The sequence below is a fragment of the Sarcophilus harrisii genome, chromosome 2 (genome assembly GCF_902635505.1).
Source record: "Sarcophilus harrisii chromosome 2, mSarHar1.11, whole genome shotgun sequence".
NCBI lineage: Eukaryota > Metazoa > Chordata > Mammalia > Dasyuromorphia > Dasyuridae > Sarcophilus > Sarcophilus harrisii.
The window spans coordinates 403,126,856-403,144,520 of NC_045427.1; the positions used below are offsets into that span (position 1 = coordinate 403,126,856).

Consider the following 17,665-nt stretch of genomic DNA (forward strand, 5'->3'; position numbering starts at 1 on the left):
GTTTAAATAGAAACCAGTTGCCTACTTTCCTAGGATAGTATAGAAAGTTCCCCTTCAGGAATGGGACTAGTATGAGCTAAGCTGCCCCTGAGGTACCCTCTCACTGAGAGTCTGTGATTCTGTAAAAAATAACTTATCATTAAGTAGATTAGTAACCAAAGTAGAGGATTAATCATACACATTTTTATAGGGCACTTCCAAGCATGGATTCAATTTGATTCAACAAAAGTTTATCAGATGCCTGCTATGTACCAAACACTGTATGTGCTAGAGATACAAAGATAAAAACAAAATAGTAACTGCCCCAAAGGAGATTACATTCTAATGGAGAAGTTATGGTTCACATATAGGTATGAATCAATAGTCTAGTTCCTTGGTGCACCCAAGATTTATTTATTTCAAAGGAGAGGAAAGATTTTTCAAATAGATCGTGACGTACCTAAGGCATGATCCCCTCAGGAGCAAGGACTGTGAATAATGCCTTACTGAATCTAGTGTTTAGTGTCCCTTCTTCACAGCACAAAGAAAGAAAAAGATAGGAATTTTCATATATAGATGGGTCATGGAAATATCTGCTGCTTTCAGCAGTATTATCAGGACCTGACTTAGTTATCAATAGTTCTCTGTCCTATCTGAGGCAATCAGTCAGAAGTATTAAGTAGCTACTATGTGCTAGACAGTATGCTAAGCACTGAGGATAAAAAAGACAATCTTTCTCCCCAAAGAGATTACAATCTGATGGGAAAGACAACATGTAAGTAATATAGTAAATATAGTATGTACAAACATATTATATATAGGGCAAAATATGTACTGGAAATAACTAACATAAGGAAGGCTCTTCAGTTCAGAGGAGTTGGGAAAGACTTCCTGCAAAAGATGAAATTTTAGTTGGGGCTTAAAAAGAAGCCATTGGAATTTCTAGACAGAGCATTCTAGGCATGGGGAACAGTCAGTGAAGATGCTGAAGAGTCAGGAGATGGAATAAGCAAGGAGGCAAGTGTCACTGGATCAGAGAGTATGTGGTGGGGAGTAAGGTGTAATACTGGAAAGACAGGAAGGAACTAGGTTATGAGGGGCTTTGAATGCCAAACAGATGGTTTTATTTTTCATCCTTGAAGCAATAAGGAACCACTGGAGTATGTTGAGTAAAAAAGGGATGGAAGTAAAGGGGCTGACATAATCACACCTTTACTTTACCAAATCACTTTGATGATTTGGGTGAATTGGAGACCCACCATCTGGTTATTCAATAATCCAGCAATGAAGTGATAAGGACTTAAAGCATTGGCGATGTCAGAGGGGCCATATTCGACATGTTGCAAAGGTTATTGCAACCAGCCTTGCCAACAGATTGGATGTGAGAGGTGAGAGTTGTGAAGAATCTAGAATGACTCCTGGATTGTAAACCTGAAGGACTGAGAGAAAGTTTTACCCTCTGATATAATAGGGAAGGTAGTAGAGGGGAAAGCTCAGGGGGAAAGATAATGAGTTCAGTTTTGGACATGCTGAGTTTAAGATGTCTAATGAGCATCCACTTCAAGACTAGAGGTCAGCACAGAGTTTGGGGTAAACAGATTTGAAAATTAAAAATATATAGAGATGGTGATTAAATCCATGAGAATTGCTGACATCATCATGTGAAGTAGTTTAGAGGAAGAAGAGAAAAGGTCCCAGAACTCTGAGGGATATCTTTGGTTAGAAGATAGGAACTAGATGAGCATCCACCAAGAGACTGAGAAGGAGCAGTCAGATCTGGGGGAGAAGAACCAGAAGAGGACAGTTACTGAAAACTTAGATAAATATCAAGCAGGAGGTAATCAACAGTGGAGAGTGGTCACAGAGAATAGGGATTGGAAAAAAGCCACTGGATTTTGGCAACTAAGAGATCATTTAGAGAGCACAATTTTAATGGAATGATAACTTTGGAAATCAGATTATAAAAGGGGAAGAAGAGAATGAGAAGAGAAAAAGTAAACTTTTCTCACATAAATAGAGGTTGAAATATTTGGGCAGAATTTGACCTTGACACTACTGAACTCTTTCTGATATACCTGAGTTTTGTTCTTCCTAGGAAAAGAGGTAGAAATTTCCATATAAACTTTGGCCATGTCACTATTCATCTCATTATTAGGCTAATGATAGTTGTTGGTGTTCTTTTAGGGTTGATGTTTCTTTAGGGAGTGAAAAGATGGCTCCTTCAGCTAGTAGATAGCATTGGACAATGTGGCCTCTTCAAACCAGAACCAAGTGTCCATAAATGAATGAATGAATGGAAGAAAAGGCATTTATTAATTTATAATATATCAGACATTGTGCTATCTTGGGGACATAAATATAAAAATGAGGCAGGCCCTCCCCTTAAGTGGCTTAAATTCTAACAGGGAGAGATAATACATATAGAAAGTAGTAGTAGGGAAAGGTGTTATGGTTTGGAAGATCACAATGATGGTGAAGTTGCTTAACATTCTCCTGAGAAATGGTAGGAAAAAAGCAAGAAAAATGATCTAGAATAAAGGAGAGATTACTCCCACTCAAATAAGGGTTCCCCAATGTACAGCAGAAAGGAACTACACAAGAGAAAACTGGGAAAGAACTGGTGAATAGGGGTGAGTGTGATCTAGGCAGTTGCTGTTGAGTCATTTTAGTCATGTCTAACTCTTCAGGACCTCATTTGGGAGATACAGGAGTGGTTTGCCATTTCCTTTTCCAGCTCATTTTGCAGATGAGGAAATTGAGGCAACTGGGGTTAAGTGACTTGCCCAGGATCACACAGCTAATAAGTGTCTGAGGCCAGATTTAAACTTTAGAAGATGAGTCTTCCTGTCTCCAGGCCAGAATTTCTATACACTGCACTATCTAGCTGCCCAGGGTAAATAGAGGTATGGTTTATTGCCATTAATAGATTTTTGCCTGGAAGTGGCTGACATGAATAACAGAGATACAGGAGACAGAATACGGGCCTAGAACAGAGATGTCAGGGAATGAGATGAACAAAGTAGGGATGAACAAAGGATGGGAATGTAACAGCTATAGCTCTGCTTGCATACCCCACATCTCTCTCTCTCACACACACACACACATACACACACACACATAGAATCCAGTTCAAGCTCTTCTCTGGGGTTATGGCTAGGACATTGATGTGGTACCTGCAGGTGCTTGAGCACAGCCCCCTCCACACACTTCCCAGGAAATGGATAGTTTCCAAGAGTTTTCCAATTGGAGACAAATGCCTAAAGCCTTTGTCCTCGTGCCTCCATGGATGACCAAAGACATAGAAAGTACTTTAGTGTGAACTACCTGTGTGTGGTTCATTATAGGAGGAGCAGCTTTATGTAGTAGATTGGAGGCTGGTCTCAAAGCCAGGAAGACCCAGATTCTCTAACATATACTGGCTGTGGTCCTGAACAAGTCAACTTTCAGTGCTTTAGGCAACTCCTTAAGATTGTAAGTTGTAAAGAAGTGCCAACCTGTATCAGTAAAGGGGGTCTCTTCATCTGGGAGTTCCTTATACCCATGAAATCACAGGTTCTGTTACTAGTCTATAATACACATCAGCCACACTATTTATTCCCAGGCAGTTCTGGAGGGATAAAATACACTCTCATTTCTCTGAAGGTGATCATTACCTGATTTTTCTCTTTTCTCTTCCTTCTCACCCACCCATCATCCCTGACCCATTCACAATGGGGCCAATAGAAACTTTTCTCTAAGGATTTCTGGTAATCATTCCCATTTCCTCTTTCCCTAGGAATCCTCCATAAGGGTACTGGGGAGAACCAGTTCCTGACCCAGCAGCCTGCCATCATCACCAGCATCATGGGGAATGGACGGAGGAGGAGCATTTCCTGTCCCAGCTGCAACGGTCTTGCTGAAGGGAACAAGCTTCTGGCTCCCGTGGCTCTGGCTGTGGGGATCGATGGGAGTCTTTTTGTCGGGGATTTTAATTACATCCGGCGCATTTTCCCTTCTCGGAACGTGACCAGCATCCTAGAATTACGGTAAGCATCCTCATGCAGCCAGTACCTCTTGCTTCATCTCTCCCTACTAGAAGATCTATCCTCTGTCTCCAGCCCTTCTCCCCTGGGAAGCCCCTCATATAGAAGAGAGAGGTTGGGAAAAGGTTACTGTTGGATCCCAATAGGGCAACTTGGCTTGTGGAGAGCTTGAGTCTTCACTTCCAAAAAGAGAAGTGTTTCCGTAAGCAGCTGCTGGTTTGGGGAGCTCATCAGAATAGTCTATTGAGGAGAACAAGAGTATTTAAGAGAAGGGCTAAGGCTGTAAATTCAAGCCAAGAACTCTTGCCATAAAAGCAAAGTGGAGACAAGTAATTGATCTATTGAGTCTCAGCAGAAGCTCTCCAAAATTCTCTGGATCTTTCCAAATTTCTTTGGAGAGTGGATTAGCTTGGTTGCACAGGCCTGACCTTTAAGGGTAAGTCCCCAGGCCCCAGCCTGTGGCAAGCACTCCACCGTAGCATTTCATCTGCACATTGCTGGCCCTTCCACTTGCATCCCAAGGCACTCTGGGCAGTGACCAACACATGGTCAGCTCAAATTCATGCTCTTGTAAAATTGATTTTCCCAGGGCAGGTGATCCAGGCTCTCCAGCCCTGGAGGTGAGGTCTGTAGTGTCTGACTCCCATCCAGAGAGATTTAGCTCTGGAACAACAATAGAGAGAACCATTAAGAGACTGTGGGACTACCAGGTCTCAGTTACAGATGTTGACAGCATGGATAAAAGGAAACCACAGAGAATGGGAAAGTGTTACTCTCACTCACAACTTCCCCCTGCTCTTTTACCAAAGCTTGTACCCAAGCTGTTTGACTATAGGCAGACAGCTGGGGCTGAGTTTTGCTTTTGTTCAGTACCCCTTCTTTCTGGAGGTGCCAATGATTTAATAGTCTGACAGGATATGAATATTTCCTGACACAGTTCTGTACTGTGTGTGCTGTGTAAGAAGGCAAAGGATGACGGAGGAGAATCCAATAACCCCTGACCTCAAAGGGCTTATCATTGACAATGAAAAAAGAAGGAAAGGACAAAGGAGGTCCAAATTATCCTGAAATTGGAGAAGTAAGCCTTAAGTCTTTAAGAGTTAACTATTCAACACGCTCCGTACATCCTTTCCTTCACCATCTCAGCCTCTTTATTTGGTTATTAGTGTTGGAGTTTTGCTGGGGGAGGGGGAGTTAAATCCTACAAGGGTCACCCTTTCTCTTTCCCATCTATAAAATATTTACTGTAGCTCAGACGTTGCATGGATGATGTGATCACAGACTTAAATCTGGAAGGGCACCTCAGAGACCCTTTAGTGTGATCCCTTTCTTTTTATAAGGAAACTAAGCCATTCTTTCTTAAAGTTGGTCACACAGGTAGTAAGCAACAGATGGCAGATTTGAACTCCCATCCTCTGACTTCAGAGCCATTGCTCTTGCCAGTGCCCCACAAATGAACTAAACTCTATCCTATGGACTATTGACTAGACCTCCTTCCTTTTTTGGCCCCCTTGAGGTTTACTCCCATCAGTCATTTTCAAAGCCCAGGAGATTCGAGTTCCTAGATTTTGAGGAATGATATCAGCCACCACCTCCACAGCTGACAGGGCTCTCCGGATTTAGAGTCAGATGCTTCTCTTGAATGCACCAAGTGCTGCGTGATGAGGGTGGGGGAAGGGGGGTTGAGTCCTGATTTCTTTCGACAGCTGTGTAATTTTTTTTTAAACAGTCCTTGGGCTTGTTCTTGTTTTCAGCAGCCAGGTACCCAGAGCCGATTAGGAGTTAAGCTTTTATAAGAACAGTGGTTTGATTCTTCTTTTCTTCCTACTACATGCCTGGAAACAAAGGGCTGTCAATCCCATCTCTTTAAAAACAGAAAACAGTGAAGGAGGGAGGGAGGGAGAAGAATGTCTTGCTTATTTCTTTGCTGGGTTGAAATTGGCAGCTGAAGAATTTCTGGAGAGAGTTAGCTTCTCTCCCCACCCCCACTTGCCCATCCCAGAGCTGAGTGAGCAAAGCCTGGTATGGGGTTATATTTAAATACCCCTACCCGCCTTCTGATGCTTCCTGTCCTTTTTCTCCTGCTCAAAGACTTATTAATATTCAGGCAAAAAATATGGCAAGAGTTATCTTACACCAAATACTTATTGCTTCTAATACATAGATCGGTTTATATAGTATTCAGGGAAAACAAAAAAGTGGTTCGGTAGGAGAGGAGTAAAAATCACTTGTACACACCCTGTTCTTCCTGAAATATCTTTTTGTTTTTCATTGTCCTCTCCTGAAAACTTACCTCAAAGCAGAGAATGGATTTCTCTGGGGAAAGATTGCATATGAAGTCACTACCACTGTAGAATGAATTAATTTACCAAATTCAGGGACCAGCTTAAGAAGAATGGTTGATTGGGAACATGGAAAAATAAGAGAAAGAGCGCATGAGAAGCTCTCACAGTGCGGGGTGGAAGGGAAGAGATTAAGAAAGAGACACCAAAAATAAACTTCTCCTTCCCAATTTTAAATAGGATTGGCCCTGCCTGATGCCAAAGTGAAAACTAAGGAAGAATAAATTTCTTTCAGTGCACAGATACAATAATGGTTGGGGAGGGAGGGAAGGAGAGGAGAAGTAGAAAGATAGATGGAGGGATGACCCAGGATGTTATCTGAGAGCTCACTGGCTCAGATTTTGAGAAGCTGAGCTAAGTCAGCCATGTGATTGTGAGCAGGACACTTAGGGAATGTTTGGGCCCTCTGCCTAGTCTACACAACACAGAGTGAAACAGTATTGGCAGTTAGCCAGTGAAATAGCTTATCCATCTAGGTCATTTAGACGAAAAGAAACTCCACTTTTTTCTCAGTGGAATAGCAGTGTGTGTGGAGGGGGAGGAGGATGGTATGGAAGATTTGTGCGAGTGATGTCTATTGCTAAGGCTGCGGGAAAGAGATCTCAGTACCTTTCTCTCTGAAGAGGGTCAGCAATACTCACCTAGCCCATATAGCCTTCCGATTGTGCTTGCTTTAGTTTTAATATTCATTAAGCCCCCACTGTGTGCGTGGCACTGCACAGAAATAGAACTGACCTCAGCACTCCTCTCAAGGGAGCTCATATCCTAAAAAGGTAACTAGAGCTTTATTCTTTTCTGCAAGATGGGAATTGGGAATAAGATTAGGTTTGGGTCAGCCTGGGATGATGGGACAGGAGAGGTACTTGATCTAAGCTTCCTGACTGATGAGAGTCTTGGAACGGTTTTACAAGGCTCTGAAAATAGAAACTGCTGTGTAAATGCTAAACGTTATTATCTCTGTAATCATTATTGTAAATGAAGGTGGCAATAATGAAGTAAGATGGGAGATGCACCTCTCCTGGCTACAATATTGCTACTGGTGCTGGCAGAGGCTGGTTACAGAGGCAGAAATTCAGGACTCTGGAAAGTGCAGGATTGATTGATGGCCATGGTTATTTTATATACTAATAAGAAACATCAGCTAAAGGGAAACGTAGTGTCGACCTGGTGATATAACTTGAGAAGTTCTACGAAGCAAGGAATAGTATGAGCAAAGAAGAAAGAAGGTTGCCTTTAGAATCAACATCCCTGCTATTTAGTATCCATGTGACTAAATCATGGAAATCATTTAGTCACCCATTTATTCAGCACCTACTGTGAGCCAGGTACTAAACTCCAGGTACAAAAGAGCCTGAGGTTGAATCCTGATGCTGCTACTATCCACCTGTATCATTTTGACCCAGTCATTAACCTTAGACTTCAATCCCCTCATTTGCAAATAAGGGTATTGAACTCAATGGCCTAGAAGGTACCTTCCAGTCCAAGGTCTTTGAACCTGTGATCTACAAATCATTTAACCTCAGGCACCTAGATGCCTCAGTGGATAGAGCACCAGCCCTAAAGTCAGGAGGACTTTATATCATATTAGAATCTTTATGACTTCATAGCTCCATAGACTTTAGACCAGAAAGCCCCTTGAGGTCATCTAAGCCTCTCGCTTCATTTTACAAATGAAGAAGGTACTGGAAGGGAGCTCACTAGAATGGCAGCATGTGTGTTTTAATACATAGGGTAAAAAACTTAGATTTGGGAAGAAAGATTTGAGTTCAAATCCCCACACAGACACAGATGAGCAACTTATCTGCAATGTGGAAAGAATAAATAGCTTCTATTTCTCAGGACTGTTTCAAAGATTAATTGAAATAATGTATAGAAAGCACTTTTGTAAATCTTTAAGAGCTATAGAAATGTCAGCTATTCCTATCCAACGTTGCAAAAGTAGAGAGAGAATAAAAAGGGCCAGAATTCAAACTTGCCTATTTTGATCGCAAGATTAGCATTCTTTCTACTTTATATGCTATCTTGCCCTTCAAAAACAGATAACAATAGCTCACATTTAGATAGGACGTTAAGAATGACAAAACACTTTTCTTGATGTAACTCTGTGAAGGAGGTAATACAGTTAGTATTGTCCACCTTTTTTATAGATGAAGAAACTGATGTTCAGAGAGAAGTAACTCACCCAGAATCATACAGCTGGTTACTTTTAAAGTCAAGAAATTCTACAGAGGTGTTTTGACAAAGTCAGGAAGACGAAGAATTTTTAACATTGATTATTCTTTCCTTCCACTTAAATCTTGTTTTCTTCCTATATGAGATGAGCATTTCTAAGAAATAATTACTACTGCCTCATGGTTTAAGAGGAGGGATATTCCTTCCCTAGGTGTGGCTAGCATATCCCTGTCTCTTGATCTGCCCTTGACCCCATCAGAAACTCTTTCTTCCCCCATCATAGACAGTATATTAATCAACTTGGAGCCAATATTCCTGGGAAAGAAGTAGGTCAAGACTGCAAACCCAAATCCCTTCAAGTCTTACACAAAATCTTGACTAAAGAGTAGAATTGATATTGCAATAATTAAGAGCCAAATATTACTGCACTGGTGGCAGATAACATTTCACTTTCATTAAGCAATATAAAATAGACATGAGAATTCCCAGCTGCCACTGTGACACAGCGCGGTTTGCAGAATGAATCTTAAATTGTGCTATGTCAGTCAGAGCTCAGGAGTTATTGGCATCATTTAATTAACTTTTTTTAAACTAACACTTTGGAATAAAATAGTAAAAATGTAATCCCTGGGCAAACCTACCATTAATGATGGCCCTAAGCTGGGGCCTGAACAGCACCCTAGGCAGGAACCACAGCAACCCTGCCCCCAAGAGCCCTCTTTACTCTCCCAGGAGAAGGAAACAGTGGGCAAACATTCTTGCTATCCCTTCCCTATAAAGGAGGTATCTCCGAGATAACGGATTCTCTCACCCAGATGCTTGAAAACCCCCTTTGGATAGTACACAAGCCCCATGCTTCTTCACCTGCCTGATATTCAGTCTTAGATCTGCCAAAATACAGACTTGGACAGAGAGAGGAGAAAAGCAGATGCCTTTGCTACTTTTCTAGTAATTATGCAAAGAGATTTGTTGTGAGAGAAAGGTGAAGCCTTTTGGTTGTGACAAAGAGTACTATTTCAAATTTACCATTCATTAAGAGAATCTTTTATCCATGCTTTCTCAACTCCTCATTAGAACAAACTATTGAGAGTTTATCATTAGAAAGGAGAACGTAGAGAGAGAATGAATATAGGCAAGTATAGGATCAGAGGGAAGGAGAGGGAAAATAGGGTTATTCCCTCTGTTCTAGAGAATATTTACTATCCCTGAGTTGAGGTATGAGCAGAAGTCTTTTATAAAACAATGATGACCCTATCTCAAAGCCAAAATGACACTTTTACCTGAGACTACCTGTGTTCTGTAATAGCTAGGGTAGGACCCCCAAGAAGTTTTGCAAAGCAGCTGTCCAAGCTTCCCAGCAAATCCAGCATCAGACAAAACAACTCCTCAAAGTAAAACTGAAAAGCTATAACTGGGGGGAGGTGGGGATGCTTCTTTTGGGGCCCTTTATAAAAAGAAAGTAAAATGTTATATTTGCTTTACCATCAGTTCCTCAGCTAACTGTTTGTTCTTTTTTCCTTCTGTTTTCATTCTATAAAGAAATAAAGAGTTTAAACATAGGTAAGACCAAGAACTCTTTCCCATATTTAATTTGATATGGTTTGTTTGCTTCATTGTGTTTGCTTTTTGTGTTGTGCTTCTTGTGTAATGTATATTTTTATGTACAAAATATAGGTTTTTTTATGTGCTAATTGTGTGTTGTGGATATGATAAGCTTTAGCAATTATGAAATGCAGTCAAAAAGCAACCAAATAAGCTGACAGTAATTAGAATTCCTGGGAGACAGAAGTATAGGGTAATGAACCCTTCGTGAACTTCTATCTAGGCACTGTTAGAATGCAGCCCATAATTGGGCTAAACAGTTGAGGCAAACTTTTGTCTTTTGTAGATGCTGAACAGGGTTCACAAAAGCTTTAATGAACTGGAAATGGGTCAAAAACTCATTTTCAACTCATTAATGATTTTTTTCTCTGGATTTATGGTCATTTTTTTTAAACCAAGTTAATTGCCGATCTTCCAGGCAGAATGAATCTAACTACTAGATGGACTAGTAATTTCCGTAAATCTCATAATTCCATTTTGAGCAAGAGGTGGAGATAGCCTAACCTCTTTTGCCTAAATAGTTCATGGCATATAAATATAAAGGTATTCAAATTTGCACATATGATACACATTAGACAACACTGATATGGAGAATCATCTTGCCTGAAGGAAAGGAAATTGGCTTTTATTTTTAACTGGGAAGGTGAGTAGAAATTGACCAAAATAACTTCAATCAATACTTATGAGTGAAATGTTCTTTCTCCTCAAATAAATATGCATGACAATGGATTTGAGGAAATAATCTATTTGCTCCTTTGAGTAATTGGTCAGAATTGAAGTGAAAGAGACAGTAGTGTCAGGGGATCAAGTAAATCAAATCCTATAAATTTATCCCAGACACTAGAGATCAAATACATGTGAAAGGCATTCTCCAATAGGTCCTTGAACTAGTTTTTACAACTGACGTTAAAAAGGCCTGGACTTTGAGAGAGCAAAAGATAACACTCATAAAAACATTCTCCTATGGCTGATCCTATTCTGATGTTTTTTAAATGAGGAAAAATAAAGTTCTAAATAAAATCATTAGGTTCAACTATATCCCTCTAACTTATACAACTCCAAAGGCACTACCCTTATAAATCTCCTATAGGATTGTTGGCTTACTTCAATGAAGAATTTGGGACCAGCAACACAAAAGACAAGAAAATAAAGATGCAGGTGTTTTAGGAAGCCAGTCTCCTTTTTTTACCATCTACTTTCTAAGTAATGGACATAAGACCAGTTCTTTATGACTGACTTCAACAGCAAAAATATTTCCCAAAATAGTAGGCTATTAATCTATCAGCAAGTATTTGTTAAATTCTTATTATATCCCAGGCACTATGCTAAATCCTTGGGTTTCAAAGAGAAAATTAAATAGCCCTTACTCCTCAAAGGGCTTATAGTTGATTAGGGGAGACAAGTATATCTTTGAGCACATACAAAATAAATAGAAATTAAGTACACAATTGTTTTGGAAGAAAGGAAAGTACCAGCTGGAAGGATCTGAAAAGACCATGCAGAGTACTTGAACTGAGCCTTAAAGTGAATAAAATAAGAAATACACTCGTGGGGGTTGAAGAGGCAAGGGAGGCTATGAATCCAATGCCATTGAACACTCTCCTGCATATGGATGAAACTTGTATTCTCTCCTCCCTGTATTCCATACTAGAAAGTTTTTGTGAATTTTTTCTCCTTTTTTCCCTTTCTTTTTTTCCCCCTACAACTTTGTAGAATTAGGCTCCCTAGAAAGTCCAGAATCAATTATCCACCTCCCAGACAGGCACAGCTGTATATGTGCCATGATCTTTCTACTGATCACTCTAGTTATTGTTCCTTCAGTGAGAGTGCACAGTCTAATTAAGAAATATCGTGGAGTTTTTCCCCCCTTTTCTTTCCTAATGTGTTTTCTACACATTTAAATTCTCCAGTGACTTTATAAGAGAAAAAAAACGAACAGAAGTACCCCATGTCTTTCCAACTAGTTGTCTAGCAAGGTCTTCCTAAAGACCTTGATTCCCAGTTCAATTATATGTATTAATAACAACCTGAGGAGAGGCTATGATTGGAGATAGTCTCAACTCACAATTCAGATTGTTCTTTAAAATAGTCATCAAGATTTGTTAAAGTTCGTTTGTTTTTTAATCAGCAAACAGTTGGAGTTTTACCAACTTAGTGACTGGCAAGCTCAATTGCTACAATTCTTCATTTTTTTTTCATCCTCAAAATGTTGCTCTCCTGAAAAAAAATCCCAAACCACATGTAATTGAAAGCATCTGATGTGATGTGAGACACTTTCATCTTTATGATGCCTTCATCACACAAAACTTATTCTAAAATATTAGCAGAAGAATTCATAAAAATGAACTTGCTTGTTGAGTCCTGAGTAAGGGTCTTTATGATACCCAAAGTGAGAACATTACCCATATATCAAGCAGATTTTTCTCTGTATCTGTATAATGCAGGAAATTGTTTTATAGTTGAGGAAGACTTAGATGTAATGGCCTTACTTTCCATGTGAAGAAAAAGGAATCCAGAGAAGCTCATTGAGTTTTCCAAGACTTATCAGCTAATTAGCAGTAGAATAGTCAGTTAATAAACATTTATTAAGTGCTTATGCCCTTATTTTCCATGTGAAAAAAAAAAAGAGATCTAGAGAAGCTCTTTGAGTTTTCTAAGACTTATCAGCTAGTTAGTGGTAAAATAATCAGTTAATAAGTATTTATTAACTACTTATTATGTGCCAGAGATTGTGTCATGCTTTAAGTATAAAAAACAAAGGCAAAAACTGTTTCTGCCCTCAAAGATTGTGTGTGTTCTAATGAGGGAGACAAATAGACAAATAAGAATGTACATGTAAGACATACAAAATAGATGAAAATAATCTGAAAGGGAAAGAAAGGCATCAGCAGTGGAAATATGGAACCAATTACCAAATAACAAAAAATGTTCCAATTTGGGTTATAGAAATATCAGAATCATGATAAAGGGAGAGCCTCAACATCTAGGGACACACTGGCTGGTATTAAATAATTTTGCATTCTGGGGGAGAGGAGGAGAATATACCTACAACACACTTTAAATTTAATATACATTACTGACACTTTTTTAAGTTTAGATAATAAATCAAACCTAGAATTATAAAAAGTGTTTACATTAAATTTTTAACAATTTATCCAGTTTGCTCATGTTTACATGCCAGTATTCCAGTCACTTTGATTGTAACTATACCTTCTGTGAATGAAGGCAGCCCACATTCTAAGCAAAGGGCCAAAATCTGCTTCTCTTTGCCCAGCATTATAGATTCTGAACGCAATCTCATGATTATTTCCATTTTCCTCACCTTAAATATCAATATTATTTCCATCCATACCAAGAGATTGGTCGTCATTTAAGACTACAAAAAAAGTTGAAGGACAAGTCAAGGGAAGGACTTATATGTTTTGTGTCAAGGTTAGAGGAGTACAACTTGATCTCATTTTTTATGCTGCTGCTGACCTCTAGGTTTTGAAAAACTATACATTTTAAAATGTTAGTAAACACTACCATCAGAAGCAGCCATGGGTAAGTGAATAAAAAACCAGGAAGACTTTGGTTGATTCACCTCAGACACATATTGACTTTTTAAAACTGAGCAAGATGCTTAAACCTCTCAGTCCCACCAAACAATAACCTAAGGTTGGGTAGGTAGTGATATTCATAAGGGGGGTGAGAGAATACTGAGGGGGTGGGGCAAGCGAGCACTTATGGTCCCAATTTAGGTCTCGCTAAGGTGAGATGGGGCAGTAGTGACAGATAAAGAGTTACTGTTATATAAATCAAGGAATTTTTTTTTTTTGAACTAGTAGCTCCTTGATACTTTCCATGCCAGCTAAATGAAGCAACAGCACATTAGCACGGTGGGAAATGATGAGTTCTAAGATAAATTGAGGAGTACAAGTCCAACTGGAAATAACTAAGAGCCATGCTATGTTAAAACACTAAGTTATTGCATTAGTTTCTTTCCAGTTCATTAAAGTGGAAAGACACTAAAAGATAAAACCACCAATTCAATGCTTTTCTTTGCTTTCTTTCTGGTTAGCCTGTTCCATGTTTCTTCTTGTTTCTCTTTGTGTTTCTCCCATTAAAGCAACAACCCTGCTCATAAGTATTACCTAGCAGTGGACCCTGTCTCTGGCTCACTCTATGTGTCAGATACCAACAGTCGGAGAATTTACCGCGTCAAGTCTTTGACAGGAGCCAAAGACCTGGCTGGGAACTCAGAAGTCATAGCAGGGACTGGAGAGCAGTGCTTGCCGTTTGATGAGGCCCGCTGTGGAGATGGAGGAAAGGCTGTGGATGCAACACTGATGAGCCCTAGAGGTAAAAAAAAAAAAAAAAAGAGAGAGAGAAAGTAAATGAAAGAAAAAAGGAAGGAAGGAAGGGTATTGAGAGAAAGAGGGAAAGAGACAGGAAGGAAGGAAGTTCAAGAAAAGTCATATAAGATAAATTTGGTTTCATTATCTAGGCTGAATAAAATAAAGTCCAATCATCAAATCATTGCTTTCCCTGGCATAATTTAACTCTAATTAATTGCTTTGTATATAAATAGATTCATGTTTTAACCACCTATTTAAAGTAAATTTTATCTATTTGTACCACAAATGGAAAAGAAAATTTTATTTTGAATATATATTCTTTATTTTTGTGGAATATAGAAAAATCAGAAGAAATGATAGCATCCTGAGTTTGTGATTTAGGAGATGTGATTTAGCTCAACCAAGAGATCCTCTCTCCCCCAATTCTTATTTATAATAATAATTACTAACATTTATATGGCACCTATTATGTGTCAGATAATATGCTAAGCACTTTATAAATATGATCTCATTTGATTCTCACAATAGCCCTGGCAGGGAGGTGCTATTATCCCCATTTTGCAGATGAAATAACTGAAGTAAGGAGAAGTTAGTCACACAGCTAGTGTCTAGAGCTTGTCCTTGAACTGAGGTCTTCCTGACTCCAAGTCCAGCAAACTATCTATTACACCACATAACTGCCCATAAGATGTGGTGATAATAGTATGAGGCTGGTATTTGTGAAGGGCCCTGAAGTCATAGAGCAAAAATCAGTAGAGAATTTCTAAACTGAGAATCAGTGATTGGGATGACATGGGGTGTTAGTTTTGAAGTATTGGTTAGGAAGTCATCAGCCACCAAATTCAAAATTCTGAGTCTCAGTTGTATGGTGGGGAACTAAAGATGCAGAAGACCCAGTCCCTGGCCCCAGAGCATTTGCATTCTAGCTAAAGAGACCCCCCCCTACACACACATATACATACCGAAAAACACTAAAAATATGTGCAGCTAAATACAAATTAGTGGTAATGATAGTAGCATTTTAAGGCTTACAAAGCTCTTCATAATATGTTATGCCTATTGACTAAAATTGTGAAAACAACTATATATAATAATAATAGCTAAAATTTTTATAGCAGATTTACAAATTGAAAATAGTGTCTTTTTTGATTATCACAACAACCCTCTAAGGCAAGTGCTACTATTATTCCTTTTCTACAAGTTGAGAAACTGAGTCTGGGAGGAATTAAGTGACTCACCTAGAGTCACTCATATTGTCATGATCTAAGGCAAGATTTAAACAGTCTTCCTGACTCAAAATCCCTTATTCCATTTACCGTGCCACATAGCTGCCTGTGTTGCGAGAGCTACGTAGCATGAAGGACTTAACAAAATTAGGTGGGACTAATCAGGGAAACCATCCTGAAGGGAGTTGTAATTGAACAATTTGTGAGAGGTTTATTCCCTTAACAATGTCCTAGTCCACTCCACTGGAGCCATTAGACTGTCAGAGAATCATTTATAGAGCACACTTCCCCACTCCCAAGCTCCCATACTTGGATGCTTAAGTCTTGTCAGAAACAAATAGGTCATGTGGAGTCATTCTTCTCTTGCCCAGGCATTGCAGTGGACAAGAATGGGCTTATGTACTTTGTGGATGCTACCATGATTCGGAAGGTGGACCAAAATGGAATCATCTCCACACTGTTGGGCTCCAATGATCTGACTGCCGTCCGCCCTCTGAGCTGCGATTCCAGCATGGATGTGGCCCAGGTGAGGTTCCTTCATCATTTTCACAGCCATGGGTCCCTGGGTCCCTTCTTAAGAATCTAGATAAAGCCAAGGAGTGAAGAACTAACATAACTGAGTGCAGAATGACAAACAATAAGGCATGTTGCAGAAAGACCCAATTCTACACTGAAGTACATCTGATCTATTATAACCATTAATAAATTATAGGGTAGAAAAATTACTATATAATTACCCTTCCTTCTCCATCATCACTGTAGGTTTGAGAATTTAGCATACAAGTATGATAAGTCAATCAACATTTCCCTATTAATGTGTAATTATTTATCTCATTGTATATACCATTTGTTTGTGCAGTGCTGATGAAACCACAGAGTTCTAGAATAATACCATTGACTAATTCATTCTTTTTTCCTGAAGCCCATAGGCACACACACACGACTGAAATGTCAGATGATTCAGCAAACTATTCCTTAACCCATTGTTTGATATGACTTTCCAGGTTCGATTGGAATGGCCAACTGATCTTGCTGTCAACCCAATGGACAACTCCCTCTATGTGCTGGAGAACAATGTCATCCTACGAATCACTGAGAACCATCAAGTGAGCATCATTGCAGGTCGCCCCATGCACTGCCAAGTCCCAGGCATTGACTACTCCCTCAGCAAATTGGCCATTCACTCTGCCCTGGAATCGGCGAGTGCCATTGCCATTTCCCATACCGGCATCCTCTACATCACTGAGACAGATGAGAAGAAGATCAACCGACTGCGCCAGGTGACCACCAATGGGGAGATCTGCCTCTTAGCTGGCGCTGCCTCCGACTGTGACTGCAAAAATGATGTCAACTGCAACTGCTACTCTGGGGACGAAGCCTATGCTACCGACGCCATACTGAATTCCCCATCTTCCCTAGCTGTAGCCCCAGATGGAACCATCTATATTGCTGACCTAGGAAATATTCGGATCAGGGCAGTGAGCAAGAATAAGCCTGTCCTAAATGCTTTCAACCAGTATGAAGCAGCATCCCCAGGAGAACAAGAATTATATGTCTTCAATGCAGATGGCATTCATCAATACACCCAAAGTCTGGTCACCGGAGAATACTTATACAACTTCACTTACAGCGCTGACAATGATGTCACTGAGCTGGTTGACAACAATGGAAACTCCCTGAAGATCCGCAGGGATAACAATGGGATGGCCCGCCACCTACTAATGCCTGACAATCAGATCATCACTCTCACGGTAGGCAGCAACGGCGGCCTGAAAGTTGTGTCTACCCAGAATCTAGAGCTGGGACTCATGACCTATGATGGAAGCACGGGCCTCCTAGCCACCAAGAGTGATGAAACTGGATGGACAACTTTCTATGAGTAAGTGTCTTCAAAATATCTTACATACCATCCTTTCTGAGTAAGTTTTAAGGCACTAATAGATCTTTTGTTCTTTCAAGTAGTTTGGTTGTCCTGTCTTATACCT

At 39.7% G+C, this 17,665-nt stretch overlaps 1 protein-coding gene across 6 annotated transcripts in view; it reads left to right on the plus strand.

The window, feature by feature from the left end:
* TENM2 (teneurin transmembrane protein 2) overlaps window positions 1–17,665 on the plus strand; it is a 1,351,165-nt gene that overhangs the window by 1,304,632 nt on the left and 28,868 nt on the right. For 5 of the 6 annotated variants that reach the window (XM_003756806.2, XM_003756801.2, XM_031949417.1 and 2 more), the window contains 5 exons: window positions 3,755–4,004; window positions 10,055–10,075; window positions 14,226–14,458; window positions 16,052–16,206; window positions 16,685–17,559. In XM_003756806.2, coding sequence (XP_003756854.1) covers window positions 3,755–4,004; window positions 10,055–10,075; window positions 14,226–14,458; window positions 16,052–16,206; window positions 16,685–17,559 — 1,534 coding nt within the window. The remainder of the gene's footprint in view (window positions 1–3,754; window positions 4,005–10,054; window positions 10,076–14,225; window positions 14,459–16,051; window positions 16,207–16,684; window positions 17,560–17,665) is intronic. The other variant, XM_031949416.1, reaches the window with a different exon arrangement.